Genomic DNA, 27503 nt, shown 5'->3' with positions numbered 1-27503 from the left:
CGCTAAAGTATATGTAGTATGTATTCGTATTTGAAATAAAATACAAAACGAAACGTGTATGATAAACTGATAAAAAAAATATCAAGAAATTAAGGATGACTAAATGTATGTACAAGATGAAACTAACCTTTTTATAAATACATTTAAATGATTTAATGAATACAGACATTGTTTGTTTTTATTTACATAGATATAGTAAGATGTGGTGTGAGTGCCAATAAGACAACTCTCCATCCAAATAATAATTTATAAAAGTAAACCATTATAGGTCAATGTAAGGCCTTCAATACGGAGCCTTGGCTCACACTGAAGAACAAATTATAAAGGGCCCCCAAATTACTAGTGTAAAACCATTCAAACGGGAAAACCAACGGTTTAATATTTACAATATATAATTTACGTTCGTTTTTTCAACAGAGAATAGCAAAACCTCACGAATTATATCGTTTGTATAAACTTCATTTAATTATCCGCTGTGCCATGATTGGCCATCTCCATTTTTTCTTAACAAAGCCTGTTACATGTTATGAATTTACTTACAATTTCGGAATTTATTTTTTTCCTTCAAGTTAATCAGGTCAGGACCACTACCTTATATGGAAATGCATAAATTAGCATACTTATGTTCTCGCACATGTAATTGTTTATTTACATGTGACGCAATTTATTTTTACCTAGGTTTTTGAACAATCCACTAAATGAGTCACAATGCATGATGGACTACTACGTGTTTACAATCAACCAAGAACACGTGTTATTTACTGAAATACAACACATTTTTTCGTGCAATGCGGGATTCACAATTTCGCTTAGTTTTTCATTTTGTGTATCCTTATTTATAGTTCATGATATAAAGTATTACTTCCATGCTCAGATTAACGAAGAGTTGTTTCTATGCGAAGAAAAAAGGGTTTGAATTACCCGATATATAGCCATTAACATGTTTGTTGATGGCACAGATATTTCATGTATTTGTCCACCAGACAACAACGAAACAACAGCGAGAAAACACAATTACCCATATGACAACTTACTAGTGTAAATAAAGTAAGCCGTCGATAACAGCCGGTGCTGATATTCATGGGTACAGCAATTTTTGTATAGATAATTAAAGGCTAATGTGTTATCCTTGAATTTTGTGTTCGTAAAAAAGGCGAAGAGGTATTTACATACATCGCAGTGTTAACAAAATCTATAAGTATTTATTTTTTTCACATTTCAGTATATGGGACTTCCAAACTGTTCCCTTTGTTTTGAAGGTAGTAAAGGTCAGCAACTGTAGTTTCAGTTTGTTCGTTTTTTAACGGGCTCGGACATTTGCCAAACGGAATAAAATCATTACAGCTGATTTCTTATACCTGCAAAGTAAAACTTTGGTTGGCTTGCTTGCTTTGATTGTATAGTTGTTTATACAAGCTTTGAAAATAAGATCGACATCTTTAAACAATAAACATGTATAGACATAGTTTAACTTCTATATTTTATATTTTGTACAATATACAAACAAAGCAAGCAAGCTTACCAAAGTTTTGCTCTACATGCATTAGGAAATAAGCTGTAATGATGTTATCCATGTGTATGTGCGACAAGGTGGAAAATTTGATATGTTTTGTGAAAATTGCAGCGTTGGCTCAATAATAAAATATAAGAAGATATGTATGATTGCCAATGAAACAGCTTTCCACAGGAGACCAACATGACACAGAAACTAACATTTATAGATCACCGTACGGCCTTCAACAATGGGCAAAGCCCATACCGCATAGTCAGCTATAAAAGGCCCCGATATAACAATGTAAATCAATTCAAACGAGAAAACTAACGGCCTTAATTATATATAAAAAATGAACAAAAACAAATATATAACACATAAACAAACGACAACCATTGAAATACAGGCTCATATACAATTAATTTTTTTATGGGATAGTTTTTTTCTCCTTTTATATATTTAATTGGGCCGTTTTGGTTGTTTTTTTGTAAATTGTTTTACACAAGTAATTTTTGGGTCATTTATGGCTTACTTTTCAGCATTGAACCTATGACTGCTTACTTTACTAGATTATTTTTTTGTTGGAAAGATGTCTCATTTGGCACTCATACCTCATCTTCTTATTTCTATATACAAAGCACGTTTTAGAAGGAAAAAAAAATAGGTAATATGGCACCCACTATGATCCAGAGACTTTTAATATTGGAGATATTTTGTGATAAAACTAGCAACAAACGGATGTTATCGATTGTTGAAACTATAAAAAAAAATGTATTGAGCTATATACCGTACCCGCTCAGTGGCGTATCCAGGGGGCGGGGGTTCCGGGTTATGGACCCCACTTTTTTTGAAGGATCAGTGCATTTGAATGGGGACATGTAGTTGGAACCCCCTCCCCTTTTGTCAAGGGTTAGGACCCGCCTTTTTGAAACGGCTGGATCCGCCCCTGCCGATTTCATAACACCTATTTTTAGCATAATGAATATTATGATGTTCTTATTTTTAGTTCAGGTCTTGATAAAAAAAAAATACACATTCAGTACAAAAAGAAGTGTTTCAATAAAAGTGTTCGTGTTTTTCTAGGCAGAAATGATTTTGGAATGACATAATATCGGTTTTAAAGATCTCAAATGATTTTCTTACTGGACAGTGGTCACTTCACTTGATATTTCACTGTTTCATGTCTTGAAATTAATGTAGGTTCAATTCATTACAATGCACAAAACCGGTTCCACTACTTTTGCAAGGCGAAAAAGAAAGTCGAATCGTGAAGCCAGTAAGCAATATTTTTTTAATCTGAGCATGCAAATTGAGGATTACGTTATATATTTTACATTAAATATATTTGCAGAATAAACACATTGGTAATGAGAGTCCCAGACAATATATTAGTTGACTGTTTTCCCACTAATTCCACGTGTTTTAAGTAGTAGTTTACTCGTAGTAGCCCACAATGCATTGTAGTTCATTGAGTCGATTGGTCAGTTTTTCAAGGCCATATTGGCCTTGTGTTTTGAAAATTACTATGCAAATATATTCTGACGTCAGAAAATCTAGAGTTCTCGACCTGTTAATGGAATCAGAAAAAAATCACTATTCTATGAAGAATATCTAAAACTTGGCAAACAATATGAAAAATGTTTGCAGTAAAGTATACAGTTTCATTCTTCAAGTACAACGTTAATTCATCGAGTCCATTGAGTAAAAGAGAAGGCAGGATAAGCAACTTGGGTGTGTCAATGAAAAAAAATATGTGAATTGAGTTTTTTTTTATCCTACATTAAACTTTTGATGTCGTCCCTTGATTTAGAGGAGATATTTAAATTGAATATTTTAACTGTTAAGATTTTAAAGTTTAAACTTTACTACCAATTAATTGCAGAAAATTATAACACAAATGAATTTCACATGCACATTAAGCTAGAATTGTGATTAGAATCATGTATGCGAATACGACGATGGAAGCTTTAGACGACCTTGACCAGCTACGTGAATATTAATCAGTCCATTCAACGTTAAAGTACGTGTGTTCTATTTTTGCAGGTGTGAGGTCGAAGGTTTGAAATGACCAAAGAAAACGATAGTTCCTTAGAGAGTTAATCTAATAAAGTTTGTTTGTCTGATTATGTCGCACGACCTATCGCGAAGCTTGGCCGCAGTTGGGTATAACGTCAGTATTTCAATTGGTTTGTACAAAACCAAATGTTGTTTATTCTTTAGTTTTCTATGTTGTGTCATGTGTACTATTGTTATTCTGTTTGTCTTTTTCATTTTTAGCCATGGCGTTGTCAGTTTGTTTTAGATTTACGAGTTTGACTGTTCCTTTGGTATCTTTCGTCCCTCTTTTATACGTGTGCATGTTAAACAAATTTCGTTGTAGAAGGGTCTAAAAACAGCACAAACAACATTTTCCAAAAGACAAAAAAAGTGAAAAAGTATATTTAAACAAAACGCATTTGACTAACAGGTCGAGCAACTGATGTTCTGTAACCCTGCTGACTGCCATTGGCGATTGCCAAATAAAATTGATCACAAGATGAAACAAAATGGATCTAAAAAAAAATTTGATACTAAACAGAAAAACTTTTTAAACTTGTGGCCGCGATGTTATGCCACAAATATACTATGTCAATATATTTTAGTACACCAGATCCGGATTTCGACAATAAATGTCTCTTCAGTGATGTTAGGGATCGAAACGGTATTAGGAAGGCCATATAAAGAGTATCCTCATTTTTAGAAAAAGTACCCTCATTTTTAGAAAAAGTACCCTCATTTTTAGATAAAGTCTTGAATTTAAAGACTGAGGCAAGATAGGATGAACGGATCATATAAACCGGAGGGAAAATATGATACAAAGCCCAAACAAAAAAATATAAACGAGTCTAAATTGAAAACTACGTTCAAACCTATGATTGCGTTGGATAAAAACCGAAATTTGTATACGTGTGCATGTTAAACAAATTCCGTTGTAGAAGGGTATACAAACAGCACAAACAACATTTTCCAAAAGACCAAAAAAGTGAAAAAGTATATTTAATTAAAACGCATTTGACTAACAGGTCGAACAACTGATGTTCTTTAACCCTGCTGACTGCCATTGGCGATTGCCAAATAAAATTGATCACAAGATGTAACAAAATGGATCTTAAAATATATTTAATACTAAACAGAAAAACATTTTAAACTTGTGGCCGCGATGTTATGCCACAAACATACGGTGTCAATATATTGTAGTACACCAGATCCGGATTTCGACAATAAATGTCTCTTCAGTGATGTTAGGGGTCGAAACGGTATCAGGAAGGCCATATAAAGAGTATCCTCATTTTTAGAAAAAAGTACCCTAATTTTTTGATAAACTCCTGAATTTAAAGAGTCAAGATAGGATTAACGGATCATATAAACCGGAGGGAAAATATGATACAAAGCCCAAACAAAAAACATATATAGTATAACAAAAATTGCAGACCTTAAATGAACAAACAAAGCTGTTTACTCCAAGAAATAATGAAATATGAAAATGTTTCACTACTTGCGAATATTTTGAATAGATTAACAAGATCCATTTTTTCCATCAGAAAGCTTTTTTAGAAAAATAACAGAAATACCGAACTCCGTGGAAAATTCAAAACGGAAAGTCCGTAATTAAACGGCAAGATCAAATACCCAAACGAATGGATAAAAACTGTCATTCCTGACTTGATAATTGCTTCTTTTTCAGTCGATATCAACATTTACTTGTCAAAAAAGAATGTAACAGGTTCTACAGATGACCTTACAGGGACTTGCAATGTAACTGGATTATCACGAAATGAAGTTGTTTTGATTGATACGTGTACCAGCTCACCCGTTTTGGCATGGATAGGTGCATATGCAAAATACTCCCCTTGGATAGAATACAAAGGTATGTGAAAATATTTATGTAAAAAAGACACAAGCAAAATAATTAGCATGTGCACTGTATTATTAATACAGAAAAACAGAGATATGGAATATTCATCTATGACACCAAGTCAGTACAAGCCTAGCCAAAATAGAAAACATACAAAAAACAATGGAACTGCTCTTATATTGCTTTTCTCCATCGCACCAAAATAGCAATAAGTCGTAGAAAGTTTAATACCGGTATTGAATTGAGGAATTTTGATTCTTCTGATTGTTGAGCTTCTCATTAAATTGTTTAATTCACTACGAATGTTTTCACAAGGCTTAAACCCTGAAAGTCTTTGATGAATGATAAACTTTTTATCTAAAAAACGAGGAAGTACAAATTCAATAATATATATAGTAACAAGGAAGATGCCAATGTCCTCCTATAGGGTTGTTGTTTATAGGTTACAGATACAATTGTTTTGCCAATTTGATTAAACAAAGCATTTCCTGATCCGTTTTTTCCTACTTATGGCAAACAAATGCTTTATAGATTAAAGGCTCGTTTAACATTTTGTGCGAACGTGTCAAAAGTATACTTTTAATTCTGTTTTAACTTTTGTCCTCTTTTTTTCTAAATTTTGTCTTAAAAACAATGTCTATTATTTTAAAACTTTTTTTGTAAGTAGGGTTATATTCTTTTTTTTTTTATTCCAAATCAATCCATTCATCATTCCTAAGTCAATTTCTAGCACTGACTTCAATGTGAAACGACATTCTTTTACAGTCATCGTATAATAATAAATCAGCAAGTTAACATGACTACCATAGCGGAACATGGCCTCCTACCATTTACAATGTCAACTTAGTTTTATTTTTTCACCTTGTTAGTATTCCTGTCTTACTTGGAAGGAAGGGCTTATTTTCCACTGAGGCCGTTTTATATAGTTTTTACTTTAGTTAATAAATAAAGGCTATAATAGTAGTATACCGCTGTTCAATAGTTATGAATCGGTTTAACTGAAACAAATCCAGGTCAGAAACCAAAACTGAGGGCAACAAAATATAAGAGGAAACTGAAAACGGAGCTACTACAAATACAAACGCTAACATACATAGAAACGGACTATTTGATAACAACTGCCTGAATAAAAATTCGATTCATCTCATTTGATATGCGTATTTTGTAGTTGTAGTCTTATAGACACATAACTTGTGAAAGTTACTTGTATGAATACACACGAATAATGGCGATATTGAATTATGAAAAATGACCCAAAGTAAACATGGTGAAGAGAGCGGTAGTCTAGAATATATGCTATATGTTTAATCTCTGATCAATTCGGGGAATAAACAAGTAGAAAATGTGTCGCAAAGTTCTATATTTGAAAAGAAATAGTAGAAGTGCATATGAGCTTTCACTTCTAGGAAATTATTATTTTCACGAAACTTAATGGTAGAAGTGGTACAGTTTTAGCCGTAAAAGAAGTTCTTATTGCATGCTTACATTGCCTATATAAGCATAAGTGCAAAAGTGCAACATATACGGGTCGCTGTTCTTCAAAGACCTGTTTAATGTAAGCTAGTTTTTTTTATTGGTTACTTTGTATTTTGAAATTGTTTTTATTATAGGATGTGGAATTATTTTGGAATCTAATTATATACCTCTGCTAAAGAATTTCAGTACAGAACCAGACATTTTTAAATGTTTCGAACTTTGCGTTATGAATTTCATTAAGCACAATTATATTGGATTTCAGCGGAACAAATGTTTATGTTATCTTACCTTGGATATAGAAGAAATAATTCCATGTGACAATACTAGTATCACAGTATGCGGGGATAATCAGAACTTCATCTGTGGAGATCAGGATAATGTTACTGTGATATATGAGATAAAAAGTAAGTACAGTATAATGGATCATAATTAGGTTCTGTTTTCTGCATATATTGAACTTTTTTACACACAATTTTCATATTTGCTTCCCAAAGAATATCATTACTACTTCTATTTTGATTGTTTAAACAATAATATAGCTCAAAATTAACTAGTAAATAAATTCTACTCGAAACATTACTCGAAACATTACCCTTATGCATTATCACTGGTGGCATACAATCTTAGGTACGTTATGTTAAATAGTACATAGTTTGAATCTCCCGCGATATTGTCACACAGTAGTTGTTATATATAATTTTGAGTTAAAACATTGCCCCCCTTCTCCAGATTTAGGATTTCCGGAAATTTCTTTAAGGGAAAATAATAAAAAAAAATAGTATATTTTTATGTTTTTAAGGTATTGACTGATTTATAATTAATCAGGTTTTTTTTATTAGAAATTTCAAGAAATTTCCAGAATTCTAGAATCTGGAGAAGGGGAACAATGTTTTAACTCATAATTATGTATAACAACTCTTAATTTAGAATTAAGTTTAACTGTTATCGAAGTAACAAGACTTGAACATGCTGTGTTTCGAAATCGCATACCATATTTGAACACGGAAACTCAAGTACACGTACAACAAAGCATGGCCAATTGGAATGCCGATTTATGGTTAAACAAATTTTATGATTTCATTTGATTTAGTTACTTGTACACCTGAAAACAATATTTTTTTTTTGGAAAATATTGGTTCCAACTTCAGTGGTCAAGAAGCCGTAAATTAGGAGTGTATCAATAACAAAAAGTAAATGTAACTTTCCAACTTTGGATATTGCTATTAAGAGCGATACACAATTTCCAGAGAATGAGGTAATATTGAACAAATGTAATTGATGTTATCTAGATCTGACTATGATTGCGACAAATGACACTGGTGAATGCGGAATAGTCCAGATAAATGATAACAATACAACGTTTAGTAGTATGGAATGTTCGAACAAGGCAGCAATATTGTGCTTTGGTGAGTGAATATTTTTTTTTGTAATAGATTACAACTTTTTAATAGAAATGATTGGTTATCTTGTAACGAATTTTACACCAACATCCCTTATTGCACTAGGGCAACAATTTATTTCTTTGAATCGTTCGTTTCATATTTCTTTGCCAGGTAATATCAAAAATGAAAATTCCGATGAAAGACTTCCAATACTTATGTTTCAACACCGACCTTGTTGCGCATTGTCAATTTTTTTTTTCAAAGTAGGAATGAAACAAACTGATAAATCGAAATGATATAAAACAAGCCATTGACCCAAAGTAGAAGACGAAAAGAAAAATAACAATCCTTCAAAGACTTTTGCAATTCAGAAAACAGACGAAAGAATTGCGCAAACCCAACATAAAATCTGTAAGGTTTTACAGATCATGGCATATTTCCTTTGTATAAACTTGACTCCGTCAGTAAATTAAATTCTTTATTAGGACCGTTAAGATTATTTTGTGTTTTTATACATCGTTGACTTGGGTTAAAAATATTGGAAACATTACTCTGCAAATACAGGTAAAGACTTGTTCGTGTATTTCTAAGAATTTCAATTATAACATGTTGTCCCCTTTTGCAATAAAGTGGATGCATATTTTGTGACAACCTGAATCGACACTAGGTTACATATCCAGCCAAATTTATCATTAAGAAAAAAACTGTTCAAGAATATGTGCTGAAAACGCGTGTCTCTAATTGAAACGACCGAATGTACATGTCTTGTGCATCAAAGGGATCGATCAACATGATAGAACCGAGAACTAACCAGCAAAAATTGGTGACCTTTCAAAATTGTCTTAATTTTATTAAAACGAACTTACTGTAACGTTCGAATTTAGAAATAGATTATGCAGATTGAATGATGTCAGTAGCGAACATTGGCTACTGGAGGCATAGCAATCAACATTAATTGAGTAGAAAAATACCGAAATGATGATGCACAAAGTGCATGTGAATTTCCCCGTCTACAATATATATCTTCACGAAAATTCTTGCTAACAACGTCATAGTTTAAGCCTTCAAACATAGTTCCTTTGTATAACTGTATCGTCTGTAATTACAGAAATGCTACATATCAATAACAGAGTACAAGAAAACGACATTTTTAGAGGAAAAGTCCAAGTGCTGTCATTCAATTAAACGCTTTTTTTTTTATATAAGGTTAATTAATGTTTTAGTGTGTATAAAACAACCATAATGCAGTGAGTGCATGCATCTGACATATCCCAGTGATTTTGACATTATGGATACTAGCACTTCGATTCTTTGACTAACGTGATGATTTCAACTTTCCATGTGTTTACTTCACATTTCTCAGCAAAACTATGCCTTCTGCCAACTCGTTTACAAAGTCGTTTTAGTACGTAGGTTTCGTGCATGCTCGAAATATACGAATTTAATTAATGGGATGTGCCCCTTTCACATAATCATCTTCCTACAGAGTTATGAGAACAATGTTTCAAATCTACTCTTCATAATATTAAGGCCAACAAATAGGCTCAAAGTTATCATAGGCAACAGGCTTATAATTTAACTAATAAGACGTCTCTGTGTTCTAACTCAAAAGAGACACTTTGACCTTGTATTTATTATTTTTTATTTGAGCGTCTCTTATTTGTCTTTTTAAGATGAAATGCGCGTCTGGCGTTCACAATTGTCATCCTGGTGTCTATGAATAGTTTATTTACAAATACATAATCTATGACTCTGCTGGTGGAGGTTTCCATCAGCACTATATTGCTATCCAAGTCGTCAGCACTTCTGAGTTTATATTGGAAAAGTAAAATAACAAAAATATTGAAAACTGAAGAAAATTTAAAACGGAAAGTTCCTTGTCAAAAGGCAAATCATAAGCTCAATCACATCAAAGAATAGACAACAACTGTCATATTCCTAACTTGGTACAGGCAATTCCTAATGTAGAAAATGGAGGATTTAAGGTAGCACAATACACAGATTTTATACTCCCCAGTTTTAAAATGCTGTAACTTTCTTAATAATGCTTGAAATTTTTTAAAACTTTAAGTTTGAGGTAGCTAACAGATAACTCTTTCAATTATTATGCAACAATTATGTAACCAATTAAAATGTTAACTGTGTCTAAAATATTTTTAACCAAATTTCCACTTTCAAATGGAATTAGCTTCTGCATAGGTATCCCTAGAGGATTGATTTTATTATATGTTGTTTCTATAGCCATTATCTATAAAAGGGTGTCTCAGATTTCAAACAGAATGTATAGAACAAATTTTACACCTAATCAAACATTATCTTCTTTTGTGTGGTTAGGATGTTTACACTAATTAGAGATTTATGAGAGAATGGAATACCATAAGGACAATTTGAGACACCCTTTTGAAGCCAATGATGGGTTGATTAAGATTTAGTTAAAATTTTCTTTATGATTAAAGAGATGATAGAGCTAAATTCATTCAAGGGAACTGATCCAGATTTGGCCACTAATTACATAATAATTAATTATATATTGATTGAATAATAAAAAAATTGGTTAAATGTGAACAGCAGTTTATTTTCAAGTAAAACACAGACTGTTTATCATTTTTACAATACTTAATCATTATACTAAATTTATTTGACAGGCAACGAAACTACAAAAGCGTATCCTAACAGGGCAGAAAATTGGGAACAAACTGTGAAATTTTGTCGCACACAAGACGAGTTGATCACTTCTATAGAGAATGCAATGAACAGAAGCTTAGTTAACATTACAAATGGCGCATATTGGGTGGCTGCAATTCGTGGTATTTCATTCAGATCTCTGCCAGGTGAATACTGATTTTATTGCACCATCAGAAAAATAAATAATGAGCAACATCATACTGGGATGATCTAAGGTGCTCTTGAAGGATAAGCAAATCCTTCTCCAAATTTGGCCCCCGTCGTGTTGATCTAGATCTTCTACGTATAAACCGGGCGATGTATAATTCAATTGGTCATAGTCACTGAAAGATTATGGAACCAATTCGTTATCATCTGTGACAGATATTCTATAACGGTCAACCAATTCCTGATGGGACACGTAAATAGTAAGTAAAAAATGTTTTCAACTGCATCACATGGAACTCTCGGTTTGGTGGCTTCTTTGTCAGCAGCAACCTACATTGCGGAAATAATGATAGTTATGCAAGCTCTGAAATATGGTATCAATTGGGAGATATATACTCCATATACAGGCGTTGCTGGAATATTGCACATACAAATTAAAAATTAACAATTAGGGAACTGGCATCAAATCATGGCCTTTGTTTATTGTAATGACTCCCATCTATTCTTTGCTGGGCATTAAATAATGGACTTCATTAAATATAACCGTTTTATATATTGTCATAATACCCACTCTATTAACAAAATGTAGCATGAATAACAAAGGTATGCTGGTGTTCAATGGATGATTACAATTGATGACAGGTAAGTATAACTCCAAAGTGAAAGGTAAAAAGCTGAAAGAACAAATAAAAACACAATATAAAACCTATCAATCAAAAAGATTTGCCAAAACATACAAAAACACAAAGTTGGCTTATGGCACTAACTGTATTACATACATTCACATAAAAAGTAAAGGCATTTACAGTTTACCAAGTTTGATTACATAACTGCGAGTCAAAAATGGTGTGTAGAGCTTTTAATTTGTTGAAAACTCGACAAGTATCAAAATGTATGTATGTAGATTATGACACCAACTGCTTTCCATACTTTTAAGAAATGAAATGAGATGGGTGCTATGAATCATACAAAAAATATCAAAAACGGTATTTCAATGTTTATAGAACATTTTTATAACGTAAATGTAGGAGGATTTGTTTTTGATCGGTTATTTTTTTTTTGTAAACTAAAAGGACAGATTATTCATTGTCTGCACTATTGAAGCAAGATTTTTCATTTTCATTAAAGCAAGGGACTGATTATTCATTTTCACAACTATATTTATGATATTCGAAAACATCCAAGTTTTAAATGATTTGTTTATTATAAATAATACATGTATAGACAAGTCATTATGTACCATTTAATCAGAGTTAATCATCATCCTCTGCAGACATAAATCTTTTATATTCCCAACTGCATATACATGTATTGCATACATACATAGTATTACAGTTTTGTTGTAACTAGCCTCTTTTAAAAGTACTTGCCAAGATATTTCGCCAAGCGTAGCGAGGCAAAAACAAATTTGAAGGGTTTTGGAGTGAGGTAATGTTTCCTGAGACTTTATACCTCAAGTTAAATGAAACCAATTTCAGACATTTCAAGTATATTTAAAAAATATTTATACTTTTATTGTTTAAAAAATTGGGAAGTGTTTCCTGATTTTTTTCGGGAAAAAGATGAATTTATAAAGAATCTGGTGCCATCTCATACTTTCGATTATACCTGCTGAGTTATTTATTATAATACATTGCAAGTCAGGTAATTTATTTTCAAACTACCACAGAACAAACCATTTATTTTTGTGATTATCAAGGCTGAGTTATTTATTTTCAAAATCCTCCCCGAATATCAAATGGTCGTCCCCTTAGCGTGATCAGGCAAATAAGGAGAAATTACAAAAGAGGGGAAAGTAACGAAGAAGATAATAAATATGAGTCAACTTTTGGAAACATCATGAAATATTAACAGACAAGTTAGTAAATTATGTGTTGTTATCTGACGACCTGCGTTATCAATTTATTTATGTACTAAGTAAAGATAGGAGACAGACTTATATGTATAACTGTTATAAAGGTTTGAACACATTTTTCGATGTTTGATTTCTATGAGTGATGCAAATACAAGGAATTAAGACCTACAATTTAAGAATATAAATAGCAATATATACAAAAAGATTACGTACGGCTTTCAGAAAACAACAAAAACACAGATCAATAGACAAAAACAAACGCAACTCCAGAAAGTCGTCAAAAACGGAAAATTAGTACATTTCTTCACGATATAGATTAATACAACACACATAAGCTTACTTAAATACTGTAAGTTTATTAAAACATATACAAACTGAGCTCTAACCACTTACCATCTTTTAGCTTTTGACAATGACTTCTGTGTTGCGTCCATCATTGAAAATGGCAAGAAAATGATACCTTTAGTTGAATCATGTGATGTTAAACTCCCCGTTACATGTAGAGCTGGTAGCGCTGATCGTTTGGGTTACGGAACTTCAACAGAGAAAGGTGACACCACAACAACTATGGAAAACGTTTCTGGTAAATGATCAAATAAACAAAAGTAAATTTGTTGTTGAATACAACAAATGTGCAATACAAAAGTTAAACATTGCCTTGTTTTAAATTTTTAGAAGTATTGAAAGCGTATACATGCATATGTTATAATTTGTGTTGATAATTTAGTTAAGTCGAATAAATGAGACGAAAAGAAATCCTGAAATGCATTTGTGATTCACTTTTAAAGTTTCAATTATACACATTTATATCATTAATATTATACGCTCACAGTGTTTGTCTGTTTTAAAGGTAATTTTATCGAAAAATGCAAAATAATAAACACACCAAACAGATAAGTTGAACTTCGCAAATGTTTTCACACGATATTCAGATTTTTGAGAGCCAAATTTTATTTATATTTTTTTTTTTGGGGGGGCGGGTAATTTGGATCGCCTACAATTCCAAATTATTGACTACAAACCAAAGAATGTACAATAAATAGGTTCTCAAAATCTTTTATTCCCGCTTGATTATCTTAATAAATACCTAAAGCACATAATTTATTATAGATATACATGTATATAGGAAGATGTAGTATGAGTGCCAATGATACAATTCTACATCCAAATAACAATTATGTATGAATTTGCTATATAAAAGTGAATTTTCAAATTGCATACCGACTTTGTTTCCAATTTTAAACTTTTTCTTCTTCGATTACTTAATAATTATAGGAATACATATGTGCGTAATTATTAAAATAAAAGCAATTAATCAAATTGCATGCCGACTTTGATTCCAATTTTGTACTTTATTAAAATTATTTCAGTCCTCTCTCAATCACTGACTCAACAAAATGTGATAATTATAATTGCCACTGGAAGTACTGGATTCATTTGTTTGGTTTTAGTTGTTATGTAAGTATGTCTATCATTTTTCTGCGATACCACCCATCTACTGTCCCTTTTTCTCCACACATACACACACACACACACACACACACGCACACCATTTTTTGAAAATGATATTGAGTTATACATCTGCAGTACTCAATATCATCTTCAAAAATTGGTGTGTGTGTGTGTGTGTGTGTGTGTGTGTGTGTGTGTGTGTGTGTGTGTGTGTGTGTGGAGAAAAGGGGGCAGTGTGGTGCCTTTTTAAGACCCATATTTGCATCAAAGTTGACAGAATTTATTTTGTTTCTGCATGACAACGAATAAAATTTTCCATTCATTTTTTCGTCAAAATGATTTTTAAGTGACAATCAGCAAACCGCAATAGGCATCCGTTTCTCCTAATCGCCAGTTTAGAATTAAATGAAACTTTCCCCGAATCTTGTAATGCAATTTTACAACTTTTATTTTGTTTTTCCGTGAGCAAACCATGGACTTTGCCATTGACATGATTTATTTATCTTGAGATAACCACTTTAAAGTCGCAAATCCCCCTAAACACCTTTCTTAAATAAATAAAAATTTTCTCAGAATTGTAACAATATAAATCAAATTATGTACCTCCTAAATTATGCATATTTAGTTTTTTTTGTATGTAAATATGTTACGGTTTACCTTTAAATTCCTAGACTTGCCATTAATTTAGGTAGAAGCGGAAATACTTTTTAGGGTTTGGTTAGGAGCATTGCGTTTGCGCGATTTAATAAAAGAATCCATTTCCGCCACAAAGTTTTACTTTATTTGCGCCATTTAACTTTAATTTGATTACCTTTTTACTTTTGATTACCTTTTTTCTTTTAAATACCTTTTTACTTTTGCTCAACTTTTTTTTTGATTACCTTTTTACTTTTGATTACCTTTTTTCTTTTGACTATACATTTTTACTTTTGATTACCATATTTGGAACAACTTTTTGAAATTTTCGGGCTTCAATGTTCTGCAACTTTTTCCTTGTTTGGCTTGATAAGCGTCACTGATGAGTCTTATGTAGACGAAACTCGCGTCTGGCGTATCAAATTATAATCATGGTACTTATAACGAAAAAGTTAAATATCCTTTGCTCTTTAAAGGTTGTCTCTACAGTATTCGCCCTGGATAATTGAGTGAATTCATATTTTTTTCTGAAACAAAACTTAGAGTCATTTAAAATTAGAATGATGGGTGATGTTTATATATTTGAGCTGTCAAGAAAGACATATCTGTATTTTGTGACGACCACACATATAGATTATCATAAATTATGTTCTGAAAAATGGAGACAAGTCATTTAGGTGTACAAAAAAAAGTTTGGAAAAGCAGATTATCTACTGATATAGACTGCAGTTCAGCGATGGGAGCTAGACTATCTTTTGAATAAATAGTGTATGCACCTAAGAGGCAAAATTTCAAAACATGAACACATCAGGACCGTCGCTAAGACGTTTTGTGACAGAACAGACTTATATATACGTTTCTCGTTTTTTTATATAGATTAGACCGTTGGTTTTCCCGTTTGAATGGTTTTACACTAGTAATTTTTGGGCCCTTTATAGCTTGTTGTTCGGTGTGAGACAAGGCACCGTGTTGAAGGCCGTACATTGACCTATAATGGTTTATTTTTATAAACTGTTATTTGGATGGAGAGTTGTCTCATTGGCACTCACAACACATCTTCCTATATCTACTTATAACTTTACTATAACGTTAAGTGCTGAGGAGTTATATTTGGGTTTTATGATCACTTGATTTATAACAGAACAGTGTTTAAACAACGTTTTAACAGAACTATTGCGGTTTTATGATGACTGATTTCTGAGGAATATGTTTGATTATTCAAACAAAAACTGCCTTTATATTGAAAGTCTTTAAAACAAAGTTTTTTTATTATACTATTTACCTGTATGTACCTGTAATATCGGCGCAAATGAAAGGTTTCAGTTTTGATTCAAATGAAATATTGTTATTAGCGCAAACAATGTATTTTTTCATCGCAAAAGCAATGCACCGGTTTGGTGGAAGAACAAACATGTATTTCTAGTGCAGTAAAAACAATTCTGGATCACTTTATCTTCACGTTTGTTACATTGCCCTTCCGAAACATACAGAAGTATACAATTAAAAAGAAAATATCTGTCTTTGGTCCTATCCGTTTAAATACATAACAAAGAAAGACAGAAAGAAGAGTACTAAACACACAAGATTTAAAAAGCAAAAAAAAAAATCACAAAAGGACTTGAAAAGCATCGAAAGCAAAGAAACCCTGAAAATAATACAAAGTTTAGTCAACAGAATCTTCACACGAACCGATTGTGAATACTGTTGAAATATAAGGGTAACTGTTTTTTTCTCTCCTGCGTTACCCGTCGTGCTAAGTATTGTAACTTAAAATGTATTGCTATATTTTACTCGGTGAGATCCTAATCGAGATAAGATCACTGGACTGTGACTACTCGATTTAAGGTAGCTGGCTTGTCATGTTATGGAATTTTGGTAAGATTTCCGGAATCCTCTGGTTTTATCCATTTGAATGCACTAACAAATTTTGCCCGGTGACCCCCATTTTTCTTTTTATGATTCTTTTACATGTATACTGATGAGCTGTCTGTTTAAGTCTTTTAAAATTCTACTTACTTTTTAATTGTTTTTGAGGACTTTTACTTGTCAATGATAAGGCTATGAAAAGTCAAGAGAGAACAATTTCCCACCAAAATTTCAATGGCTAATATATCGAAAACGAGCATGGTGACCTTTATATTTTTTTGCTCTTTGAATTCCTTTATTAATCCCCTATCAATATAAACTAGTGTTTCGAAAAGTTTATTACTTTGACACTGAGAAGCGAACTACCTTAACATATAAATGGGGTTTACTAGTATATTGAATAATGGTTATCCAGAACATGACGGCATTGCCTTTACGTTATAGAATATTTTTTTTCTTGTACTTTTGTAAAATGCACAATAAATATTTGTTTAATTTATCAACGATGCATTTGTGTTCATATCATAGAAGCACACCCTCCAAATCATTCATACTCCGCCCCCATCAAAATAAATAGTCTTGATATATATAATAATAAGCGAAAAGAAATTAAATACGTATATGATGAAACTAATACAGAAGTTTTAAAAGACAATTTTTCAATTGTAGAGTTCTGATTTTTAAGCGCAGAAGTGTGAAGAATAAAAAATACTCAGGTGAGAGGTTAAATTCATGAATGCAAACGGGTATTGAAACATATACGAGCATGATATATTATCCACGACGAGAATAACCAACAAACATTGGAAGGGCAATATATAGTCTACTAAAATATATATAGGTCTGTATATAAAGTCAACCTATTTGGTTTATATTCCCATTTGTTATATATAGCTGGTAAACTGTTTCGTTTCGTAAACATCATTGGCTTTTAAATATTCTGCTATGAGCTTTCCCGATTACGATAAATCCAAGTCAGCGCCTCAGAAGCACGTAAAGCATAATGTGTTGTTTTCATTTCTTTGAAAATCTAGATTACCCGAGGAAAAACTATTTGTTATGCAAACCATAATGTTCATATGGAAGTAAAATAACAACAAAAAAGAACTCCAAGGAAAATTTAAAACGCATATGAGAAATCAAGATTACCACTATTTCTAAACAAAAATGGCAATGCAGGTATACAATTTTGTTTCAGGTAATCCTCAACATTCGAAACACGACAGGTAAGTTTTAATGTAATAAAAACTTGTTTAGATCGAATGGTCGGTATATGTTTAAAAGAGGCAAAAAGTAAAATAACAAAAATACTGAACTCCTAGAAAAATTAAAAACGGAAAGTCCCTACAAACACTCAAACGCATGCATGATAACAACTGGCATAGTCCTGAATTAGCACAGGCATTGTCTTATGTAGAGAATGGTGGGATCGAACCCGGTTTTATAGCTGGCTAAACGTCTCAATTGTATGACAGTTGCATCAAATAATACCAAACGCACAAATCGTTGATAATCAGGCAACACTATGGCAAAAAGACGAAGAACGACGAGAAGGCAAATAACACCATTATACACACAACATAGAAAACTAAAAACTGAAGGAAGCCAACCCCTAAATAACCTGATCTCCGATACAGTGATGTAAATAACCTTGAGATCAATATATCTCAGGATCAAAGTTATGAAGAGATACGCGCGTAAGAGAAGCGGTTCATGTTCATGATGTTGTTCAGTCTTATGTGTTCTATTGTGTTTTGTGTACTTTAATTGTTCGTCTTTTGGTGTTTCTCTATTTTAGCCATGGCGTTGTCTGTTTATTTTCGACGTACAAGTTTGAGTTTGAATGTCCCTCTGGTATTTTTCGTTACTCTTAATTTCAATTTTTTATTTTTCGAAAGTTCCTGACCGAGCATATCCATGATCAAGGTATGACTAATAACCTTTGTGTTCGTTTAACATACACATACCAATCAATAATAGAGCATAACACAGTCCAAACCATTATTCAAAAAGATTGTAGTACATGTACATCTTCTCACTTATTTGATTTTGTAGGGAAGATTCGAACACGCATGTTTATAACATGACACAAGGCAACGATGATGACGATTTGAATCCAACAAGAAAAGAGATACATGTGCATACCACGACCCAAGACAAAGGTTATGACGATGTGGATCCAAATAGCATGGAGATGCGTGTTTATACCACGACCAAAGACAATGATTATGACGATGTGGATCAAAATAGAATGGAGATGCGTAAGCGTGTTTATACCAAGACCCAAGCCAAAGATTATGACGATTTGGATCCAAGTAGAAAGGAGATGCATGTTTATACCACGACACATGAAAAAGATTATGACGATCTGGATCCAAATAGAAAGGAGATGCATGTTTATACCATGACCCAATCCAAAGATTATGACGATTTGGATCCAAATAGAAAGGAAATGCATGTGTATACCACGACACACGAAAAAGATTATGACGATCTGGATCCAAATAGAAAGGGGATGCATGTTTATACCACGACACAAGACAAAGATTATGACGATTTGGATCCAAATAGAAAGGAGATGCATGTGTATACCACAACCCAATCCAAAGATTATGACGATTTGGATCCAAATAGAAAGGAGATGCATGTGTATACCACGACACATGAAAAAGATTATGACGATCTGGATCCAAATAGAAAGGAGATGCATGTTTATACCACGACACAAGGCAAAGATTATGACGATTTGGATCCAAATAGGAAAGAGATGCACGTTTATACAACGACACAAGACAATACTTCTGGGTATTATACCACGATAAATGCAGACAATACTTAATTTCAGCTTGTACTGTTGATTCGTCAATTTTCGTTGGTACCTATTCAAGGTGATCGAGGAAAGATTGTATTTTTGTGTATAATGTATTTTATGTCTTGCCTAATTTGTATAAAAGACTAAATGAAACTGTCTTTCTATGATCATAAGTACTTATGGGTCACCTTTCCCCGCGATAATTGGTACTCCACAAGTAACAATGATTCGACAGTAATTTCAAATTTAATTGCTTTTTGTAAATACAGCTGTTTCTCAAACCACGCCTGGGGAGATATATAATATTCATAGATAACTTGATTTATTCACATACTGGTTCCCAGACATGATCTCTATGTTTCATCACAAAGAGACATATCTTGAGACTGTTACCGGTATACAAATATACTTTTGTGGTGAAAAATTCATTATGAAGTAAGCAAAAATTGAGGTAGGGGTTGTACATAATTTTAGTATAAGTTTAAACTCTGACAAGTTCATTGCATATACATATTGAAAATATGCTGCACAGCGTTATGTTTTGACCTTTGAATAAAATAGTAATGCTACAACTTTGCGTTCTTGGATATTTTTTTCACGAAAATTCAAAGTAAAAGTGTCACAGTTTTAGCCGCAAAGGAAGTTCCTAAGGAAAGTTGCATTTTCTATAGAAATGCATACTTAATTCGTGTCAGATTTATGTATGTTGAAGCATTGGAATTGAAAGTACTTACATTATGCACTTATGACTAAATCAATTTAGTCCTGCATGATAATAAAGGTAGTGGGCTTAAAATTTAGAGAAAAAATTACGACATTTGAGATGATGGTATTAAATTTATATTTATTCGCATTATTTATGCATAGCCTAGATATCATATTGAAATACAACGGTATTTCTAACGTACGTTTTTCGTTTTCTCCATCATACATGTAAGCAACATAAGACAGCACGTTGTATTAAGTATTTATGAAAAATATGAGCACATATACTAAAAAGGTTAAATAAAGAAAAACTTCATTCCACAAAACACTACACATAACACTTGATCATATCGAACAATAGTTATAGCCGTTTGTTGCTAATGGCAAGCAGTCCTCTCTGTTTTTATGTATGGATAGTGTATTTTGCGGTTAGGGCATCAGTCCGTACTTCCGTTTATCCGCTCGTTCGTCTCATATCATGGCAGTTAAACTATGGTCACATGAACTTGAAACTTAATTCACATGTTATTATTCACATGTTCATTATGATATGAATCTTCTTTAGAATATACTGGTAGGCCAAATAAGGGTTTAGACCCAGATTTAAAAAAAACAATGACATTCAACATGAAAATGTGAAACTGCGAGTGGATCATGGTGTTCTAGGGACAAGCATTCTTTTGCTGTTTTTCGTTTTCGTTGTAGGTAAATTCCGCGACATATAAGACGTTACCATGTCTATGAGGTTCACCGAATATCAAATAATGGATGCATTGTACAAAATAAAGAGCAAAAATAAATCAAGAATAGAAAAATATTGGGTGTTAACATATGAAGATATTTAAATAATTTGCAAAATGGATAAAGAATATTGAAAAATGGTATAGAAAATAAAAGAATTAAGAAAGGAAGGACCACCTAAGCAGAACATCAGAGCTTTTACTATGGATGTATTATTTTTCATTTTATTTTGTTGCTTTTACTCATTGTTGAAGGCCTTATACTTATCTTTAGCTGTCAAGTTCTGTGTTATTGGCCTCTTGTGAGCGTTTTTTTCTTCTCTCTACACAATTCGGGAAATAATGTCTGAATTACATTGTGTAAATCTTAAGCGTAAATAAATTTAAACATGACCTCTTTTTAGGATGTCAAGAATTATCGTGCAGATCGCAGTGAGGTCGTATTACAGTCGTGGTGAGGTCTTCATGAACGTGTTAAGCGTGGCTAACTTTGAACATGTTCAAAAAAATCGTGGTGAGGTGGTGGCGAAATCGGGTCGTAGTAGAGACGTAGTTACAGCGCAATAATGCCGTGGTAAGATAACAAAGATTGCTGTGCCATCGTAGCGACAGAGTAGCGAAACCCCGATTACGATCTCACAGCGACTTTACTACGACCTCACAACGACCATCACGCGACCCAAACATGCTTCCACAACTATACCACCTTTATACCACGTTGTTTAAGACCATAGTACGTTTTAGAACGCCCATGCCGTTCTCATGACGCTGTTTTTGCGTTCATATTACGATCATGCTCATTGTCATTGTCATGTCAATATATTGTTTGTCTTTTCATTTGCGCCAATTGGCATTTCATTTGCGCCAAAAAAATCTTTCATTTGCGCCACAAACCATATTTCATTTGCGCCAAAAACTAAATCTTTCATTTGCGCCAACATTACAGGTAAGTACAGGTAAATACAGGTAATAATAGTATAAAACATAAAAAAAATCAAAAAGTCTTTTAATGATGAAGAAACATATTCCTCAGAAATCAGTTATCATAAAATCATACAAGTTATTCTAAAACCTCGATAAAATCAACAAATAATGCTAAAATCATCCAAGTAATGTTAAAACCTTGGTTAAATCATGAAAGTAATGTTAAAACCTTGATAAAAAAACAGAAAAGAAAGCACTATTCACTGGAGTACATTATTGAGACATTTGTTAGCACTATAGTAAAGTTAAAAGTCTGTTCTTGCACAACATTATAAGCAACGGTCTTGATGTAGTCATGCCTTGAAATGTCCCCTCTTAGGTGCATGCCATGTTTCTCCATAAGATAGTCAGTTTTCTCTTTCTCCCATCGTCGAACTGCAGTCGGTGTGTCCATAGATCTCATTTCCGGGCTTATATAATTTTCCAAAACATAGTCAGCAAATTTTATGCATCTGCTACCAGTTGGAGATTCAGTCATAATGTCACCTACGAAGCAGTCTTCAATTTGATCAGGCGGTAGATATCTTTGAAGGTCTTGCAGTTATATCACCAGATGCTTTCCGAACTATGACTCTGAGCTGTAGATATTCTACTATCTGCTGGTTTACTCCATGGTTGTGATCGTTTAAAGTTTTTATAATTGTTTTGCTGTCGGCATCAGTCGTAATCCTGGCTTTGCAGGGTTTTTTTGGTACACCTGAAGAATTTGTCTCCATTTTTTAAACATTTGATAACCTATATATATATGTGGTCATCAAATTTCACAAAATTCTTTCCTCTGTTTGTCTCTGATTTGACTATGTCCATCTTTACACCTCACACTGGACTAGTCATGTGAACACTAGTCTATATATATAATTATAATCTTAGTGACTCTCAGTTTTGTATTAGAAATGGGAATGAATTCACACATATATCCAGGGGCAGTTATATGTACAAATAAAAAACAAAATAAATCGTAAATAATATTTAACTTTTCCGTTATATTTATTACCTGTCATATACCTGTAAATGGCGCAAATGAAGGTGTTTTTTTTGGCGCAAATGATATATAACCTTGTGGCGCAAATGAAAGGTTTGATTTTTTAAAAATTGGCGCAAATGAAATGCGCCCATAATTTGAACCTCTTGTCCTTTATTTTCAACGGCTCAATCATTCTTGACACATCTGTGTTATCCCTACTATCGTTCACTTAAGCATCGTCATTTGATCTTGATGGAGCAGTAATCAGTTGTGATTGGGGTTGAATTGGTCAATCCGACATCTCTACTGGATAAGGCCTAGATTCGTTACTATCAGATCTCCTCTGCCTCTACCATTACCCTTATATAGATGTTGGTGGCATGACTACATGGAACACGATGTTGACGTTATTGCCGGGAGCGTAATAAGATCGCGTTATGATTGTAGTATGGTTGTGCTATAATCGCAGTAAATGCGTTGTAAGATCATGTTGCTATCGGATACATCGTGTTATGGTCGTAGTGAGGACGTGATGACCGTAGAAAGATCGTGATAATCGTAGTGAGGTCGCAGTATAAGCGTTGTTAAAACGTGGTATAATCGTAGCGGGATCGTTGTTGAAGAAAATGAAGCAGCGTGATTGAAACGAAAATGAACATGTAAATGTCGCTCATACTGCGAGCTCACAAGGATCTGAATTTATTTTAGATCGCGGTGAGCGTGATGCTATCGTGGTGAGACTGGATGCTCCTATCAACATGGTTTCAGTGCAATATAGTTCGCACGGTTTCTGTAAATTCTGATTATGAAATTGCTTCAATATCCGTATATTAGAACGACCATTTAATCCAAGAGAGAAAATGGTTTATGTTGGTTTTTTTTACAAAAATATTCTGAACCCCAATTTGAAGAATAAAGTATTGTGGTTAAGCAGATTACAAACAACGTATTCTGATGCCAGATTTCCCCCATACCTTATAATGTTAAATTCTGCAAAAAATAATTTGATTGAAAATCTAAAATCTAAAAACATTACAATTCCGACTTAAAACCATAACCCGTCATGTAACAACTATGTCAATAAAACAATGTCCTCTCTGGTTTCAACTATTTTTAATCTGACGTATTTTCTTATCTCTATTCCTTTGACATGTTAGTATTGACGGCTTTATAGTAGGGTGCCCAATCAACAAATTTGATCAATTTACCTTAACGGAATAAAACTTAGCTATATTCTATATCATTGGAAAGAGGAGAGCAAGCCTCATCGAAATACTATTATCGACGTTGTCTGCCGTGTCACGTTTTTTTAAATCAGGGTCAAAGGTCAAAGCAAAAATTCAAGAAAAATGCAAAGTCCTATTTATATAGTTAGTTTCTCTTACGTATATGCGTTGTGCGCAAAATAAAAAGAACAAATTTATAGAAAAATATCTTTTGTATTAACATTTAGAACTTATTTTTGTGTTTATCGCCAAATGTAATTTTAGATTGACTTTTTTGCATATAGGGTGCAAATTGGAAATTTCCAAACAGCTGACCTTGTCCTATTTCAATCTTTAAATTTGAAATTTTAGTATTCAATTATTATAAGGTGTTCGTTAATTTCTAGGTAAAAGTCAAAGGAGTAGGTCCGGTAAGGACCGATTTTGGCCTCAAATTTCAGGTTCATCTAACGAAAGATTTTGGACGCTTTTCAAACACTTAAATGTCCATTTCAATTGATTTGATTAGTTTTTGTGAAAGATTTTAACTGATTTTTTTTTAAATCGCTCCGATTCAAGCTTAAATATGAAAATCTATCAAATATGCAAAAAAAAAACGTCACTTCTGAGATGGCTTTTGTCAAAAATGAAAGTGGCCTCCTCCGTGTTCATCCTCAACCTTTATATATGTTATGTATTATCATGAAATACAACATAGATTAAAAGATAATGAATGAAACCGTCTCAAATTTAACTAAAATGCTAAAATTGTGAAGATTTCAGTAATTTAGCTTGACTTTATGATGCTAGTACCCGATATATGTACATGGTATTGTAAAAAAACAGTTTTTATTCATGTACATGTAGCAGAAGCATTCTACTTTTCTATAAATACCTTAAAGATTACAGTTTCACAATTTTGTAAAACTGCTATATTTTGGGGCCAAAAGGAGGTCTTACTGAACATTCTCCTTTCTGTAATGGGGTGTGAAAGAGTATATATAAATGATTTGTCTCGAAATTTGTGTTACATTAATGTCAAACTTGGTTGAATATGAAGTTCTGTGTATAGCTTTGCTTTACGGAAGAAAAAATTACTGCAAACGGAGAAAAAAGGGGGGGGGTTAAAGTTATGAAAACAAATTTGTATTAAAATCAGGAAATATCCTGCATATACAGATGACTAAATGAGCAACAATTGGCTACAATGGTTACAAGTATTCGAAAAATATAATAATAGTGGATCGAGTTATGTACAGCATCGATGTATTTTACAAACAATTGCTAACAAAGAAGGCGCGAGAAACCAAAACTTATAAATTGAAAACAAGCTGACAACAGCATGGCAAATATTCGAAAAAAAAAGGCAAATAGAAAATTATGATCTACGCTAGTATTACCTACTACGTTCTATGGTCTTCTGTAGTTTAATTGTGCTCTTCATGTATAATTTAATCCGAGCGTAGAAAAAGTAGTTTCAATTCGTTTTTCAAGGGCAATTTTAGCAATGTATGTACAGACTGCCTTTTCAATTTGAGTTAATCAAAATTTAATTTCTTGCAAATTTTGTGTTCTCCATTACATATATATTGTATTTATGCATTAACAATTATAATATGATAACTATCGAATAGTTTACTAAAAGAATATCTTTTCAATAACTGTTTCTGTCATTTATTAAGTTTCAAAGTGGTAAATTTCAAACAACTGTTTCTTTCAATTGTTTATCTTTGTTATGTTGATACAATAAATGCTCAAGTGGTTTAATATTGTTTTGTTTTTTATTTTACACAACTAAAAAAAAAATTCAAACCAAAACACATAGCAGATTGAAAAGCTCAAACAATCCAAACGAATGGAAAACAACTTCTGTTTGAGAGATTCAATTTTTTCATGCATACCTTTCGTTGACTTTTCTATTTATATCTCTTTTGTAAATTTACAAGTTTAAGAATCAATCTTGCTCTGGATCATTGAAAATAATTTAGCATTATCCTTTTACGATACACTAAGTTTGTTGACTGTGTTGAACGCATCTATTCTGTCGAAATGATACAACAAATACATGTTAGTCTACTTCAAATTATTTTTTTTTTATCTAAAAGTGACAGGTGTTGGGGATAAGCTATTTCGGTACGGTCATAACTGACACGCACTATATGTATTAAGTCAATAAAATATCAGAGGAAAGATATAATGTTGTTAGTGTTTTAATGCATTGTTGTCCATTTTTCAAATTCATTGACGCCATCACGAGTTGGTTGATACTTTGGGTCTATTAGATGACGACGGTTATGTCACTACTACACTTCCGTCCTCTTTTTCTCGAATATGAAACATCAAATTAGACTGATCACAGAATTTTTACTTAGTACATTATCCACACGAAGGAGGAGGGTCTGCCTACCTTCTTAGGACCTGAGATCACCCTGCATGTTTGGTAAGCTCGTGATGTGTAGTCTTGTTTTTAAGGTCTTTCCTCTTCCCGAGGAAAGACCTTATTGTTTTTCTCATGTTTTTTGTAATTTTTTTTTTATCCAGCATTTGTTTGACATGACCTCCCCTCATTTTTATTGGAGTTATCAATACCAAAAATGGACCATCGGTAGACCTCATCATGAAGTACTACCAGAAGGGGCTGTGTAGGATTTCATCATCCCCTTTAGGAAGTTATCTCCCTTTTATTGATTTTTTTTCAACATGACCCCCCCCTCGTTGTTTTTTAAGATATCATGACCTTATCTAGACAATAGGTAGATCTCATCATGATGTATTACCATATGAGGCTGCGTAAGATTTCATCATCCCCTTTGACAGTTATGTCCCCTTGAAGCAATTTCTTTTATTTGCATTTTTCTTTAAAAGTATTAGAGATAGAATCGATTTGAAAATGGCAGCATGTACAAGAACAGATGCCAATGTTTATAAACATAAACAATTAATTTGTAACTAAGCCTTATTAGGAGTTATTTCCCTTTAAAAATTATAAATATTTTTGGAAAGGTTCTATTTCGAGAACCAGAAGCCATAGACACTTGGAACCTTCACCAATAATCTTTAACTTATGTGACCTTTAATATGCACACAAGGTCAAAGGTCACCGAGTGCAAAAACAAATTACGCTGCAATTTCAAGCTTACATATTAGGGAAAACGATAAGACTTTGCTGCATACATACAGCGTATAAATTGTTCCTCTCGACAAGCT

General features: G+C 32.7%; 1 protein-coding gene across 1 annotated transcript; it reads left to right on the top strand.

The window, feature by feature from the left end:
- The first annotated feature begins 3450 nt into the window (after nt 1-3450).
- Nucleotides 3451-20271, top strand: LOC134694425 (uncharacterized). The gene is made up of 10 exons (XM_063555434.1): nt 3451-3481; nt 5217-5399; nt 6998-7267; nt 8153-8269; nt 10891-11076; nt 13336-13515; nt 14303-14390; nt 17556-17602; nt 18085-18112; nt 18942-20271. Exons 1-10 carry the CDS (start codon nt 3451-3453, stop codon nt 19723-19725), a joined length of 1914 nt encoding a protein of 637 aa, XP_063411504.1. The 3' UTR covers nt 19726-20271.
- The last annotated feature ends 7232 nt before the right edge of the window (nt 20272-27503 follow it).

The sequence above is a fragment of the Mytilus trossulus genome, chromosome 13 (genome assembly GCF_036588685.1).
Source record: "Mytilus trossulus isolate FHL-02 chromosome 13, PNRI_Mtr1.1.1.hap1, whole genome shotgun sequence".
NCBI classification, from domain to species: domain Eukaryota; kingdom Metazoa; phylum Mollusca; class Bivalvia; order Mytilida; family Mytilidae; genus Mytilus; species Mytilus trossulus.
The sequence above is the reverse complement of the archived record's forward strand: the minus strand, read 5'-3'. Positions and strand labels throughout refer to the sequence as shown.

Coding starts and splice junctions, on each gene's coding strand:
- LOC134694425 (XM_063555434.1), top strand. CDS start 3,451: ATGGAAGCTTTAGACGACCTTGACCAGCTAC. Junction 11,077..13,335: donor TTCATTCAGATCTCTGCCAG/GTGAATACTGAT, acceptor ACCATCTTTTAG/CTTTTGACAATGACTTCTGT. Junction 18,113..18,941: donor CAACATTCGAAACACGACAG/GTAAGTTTTAAT, acceptor TTGATTTTGTAG/GGAAGATTCGAACACGCATG.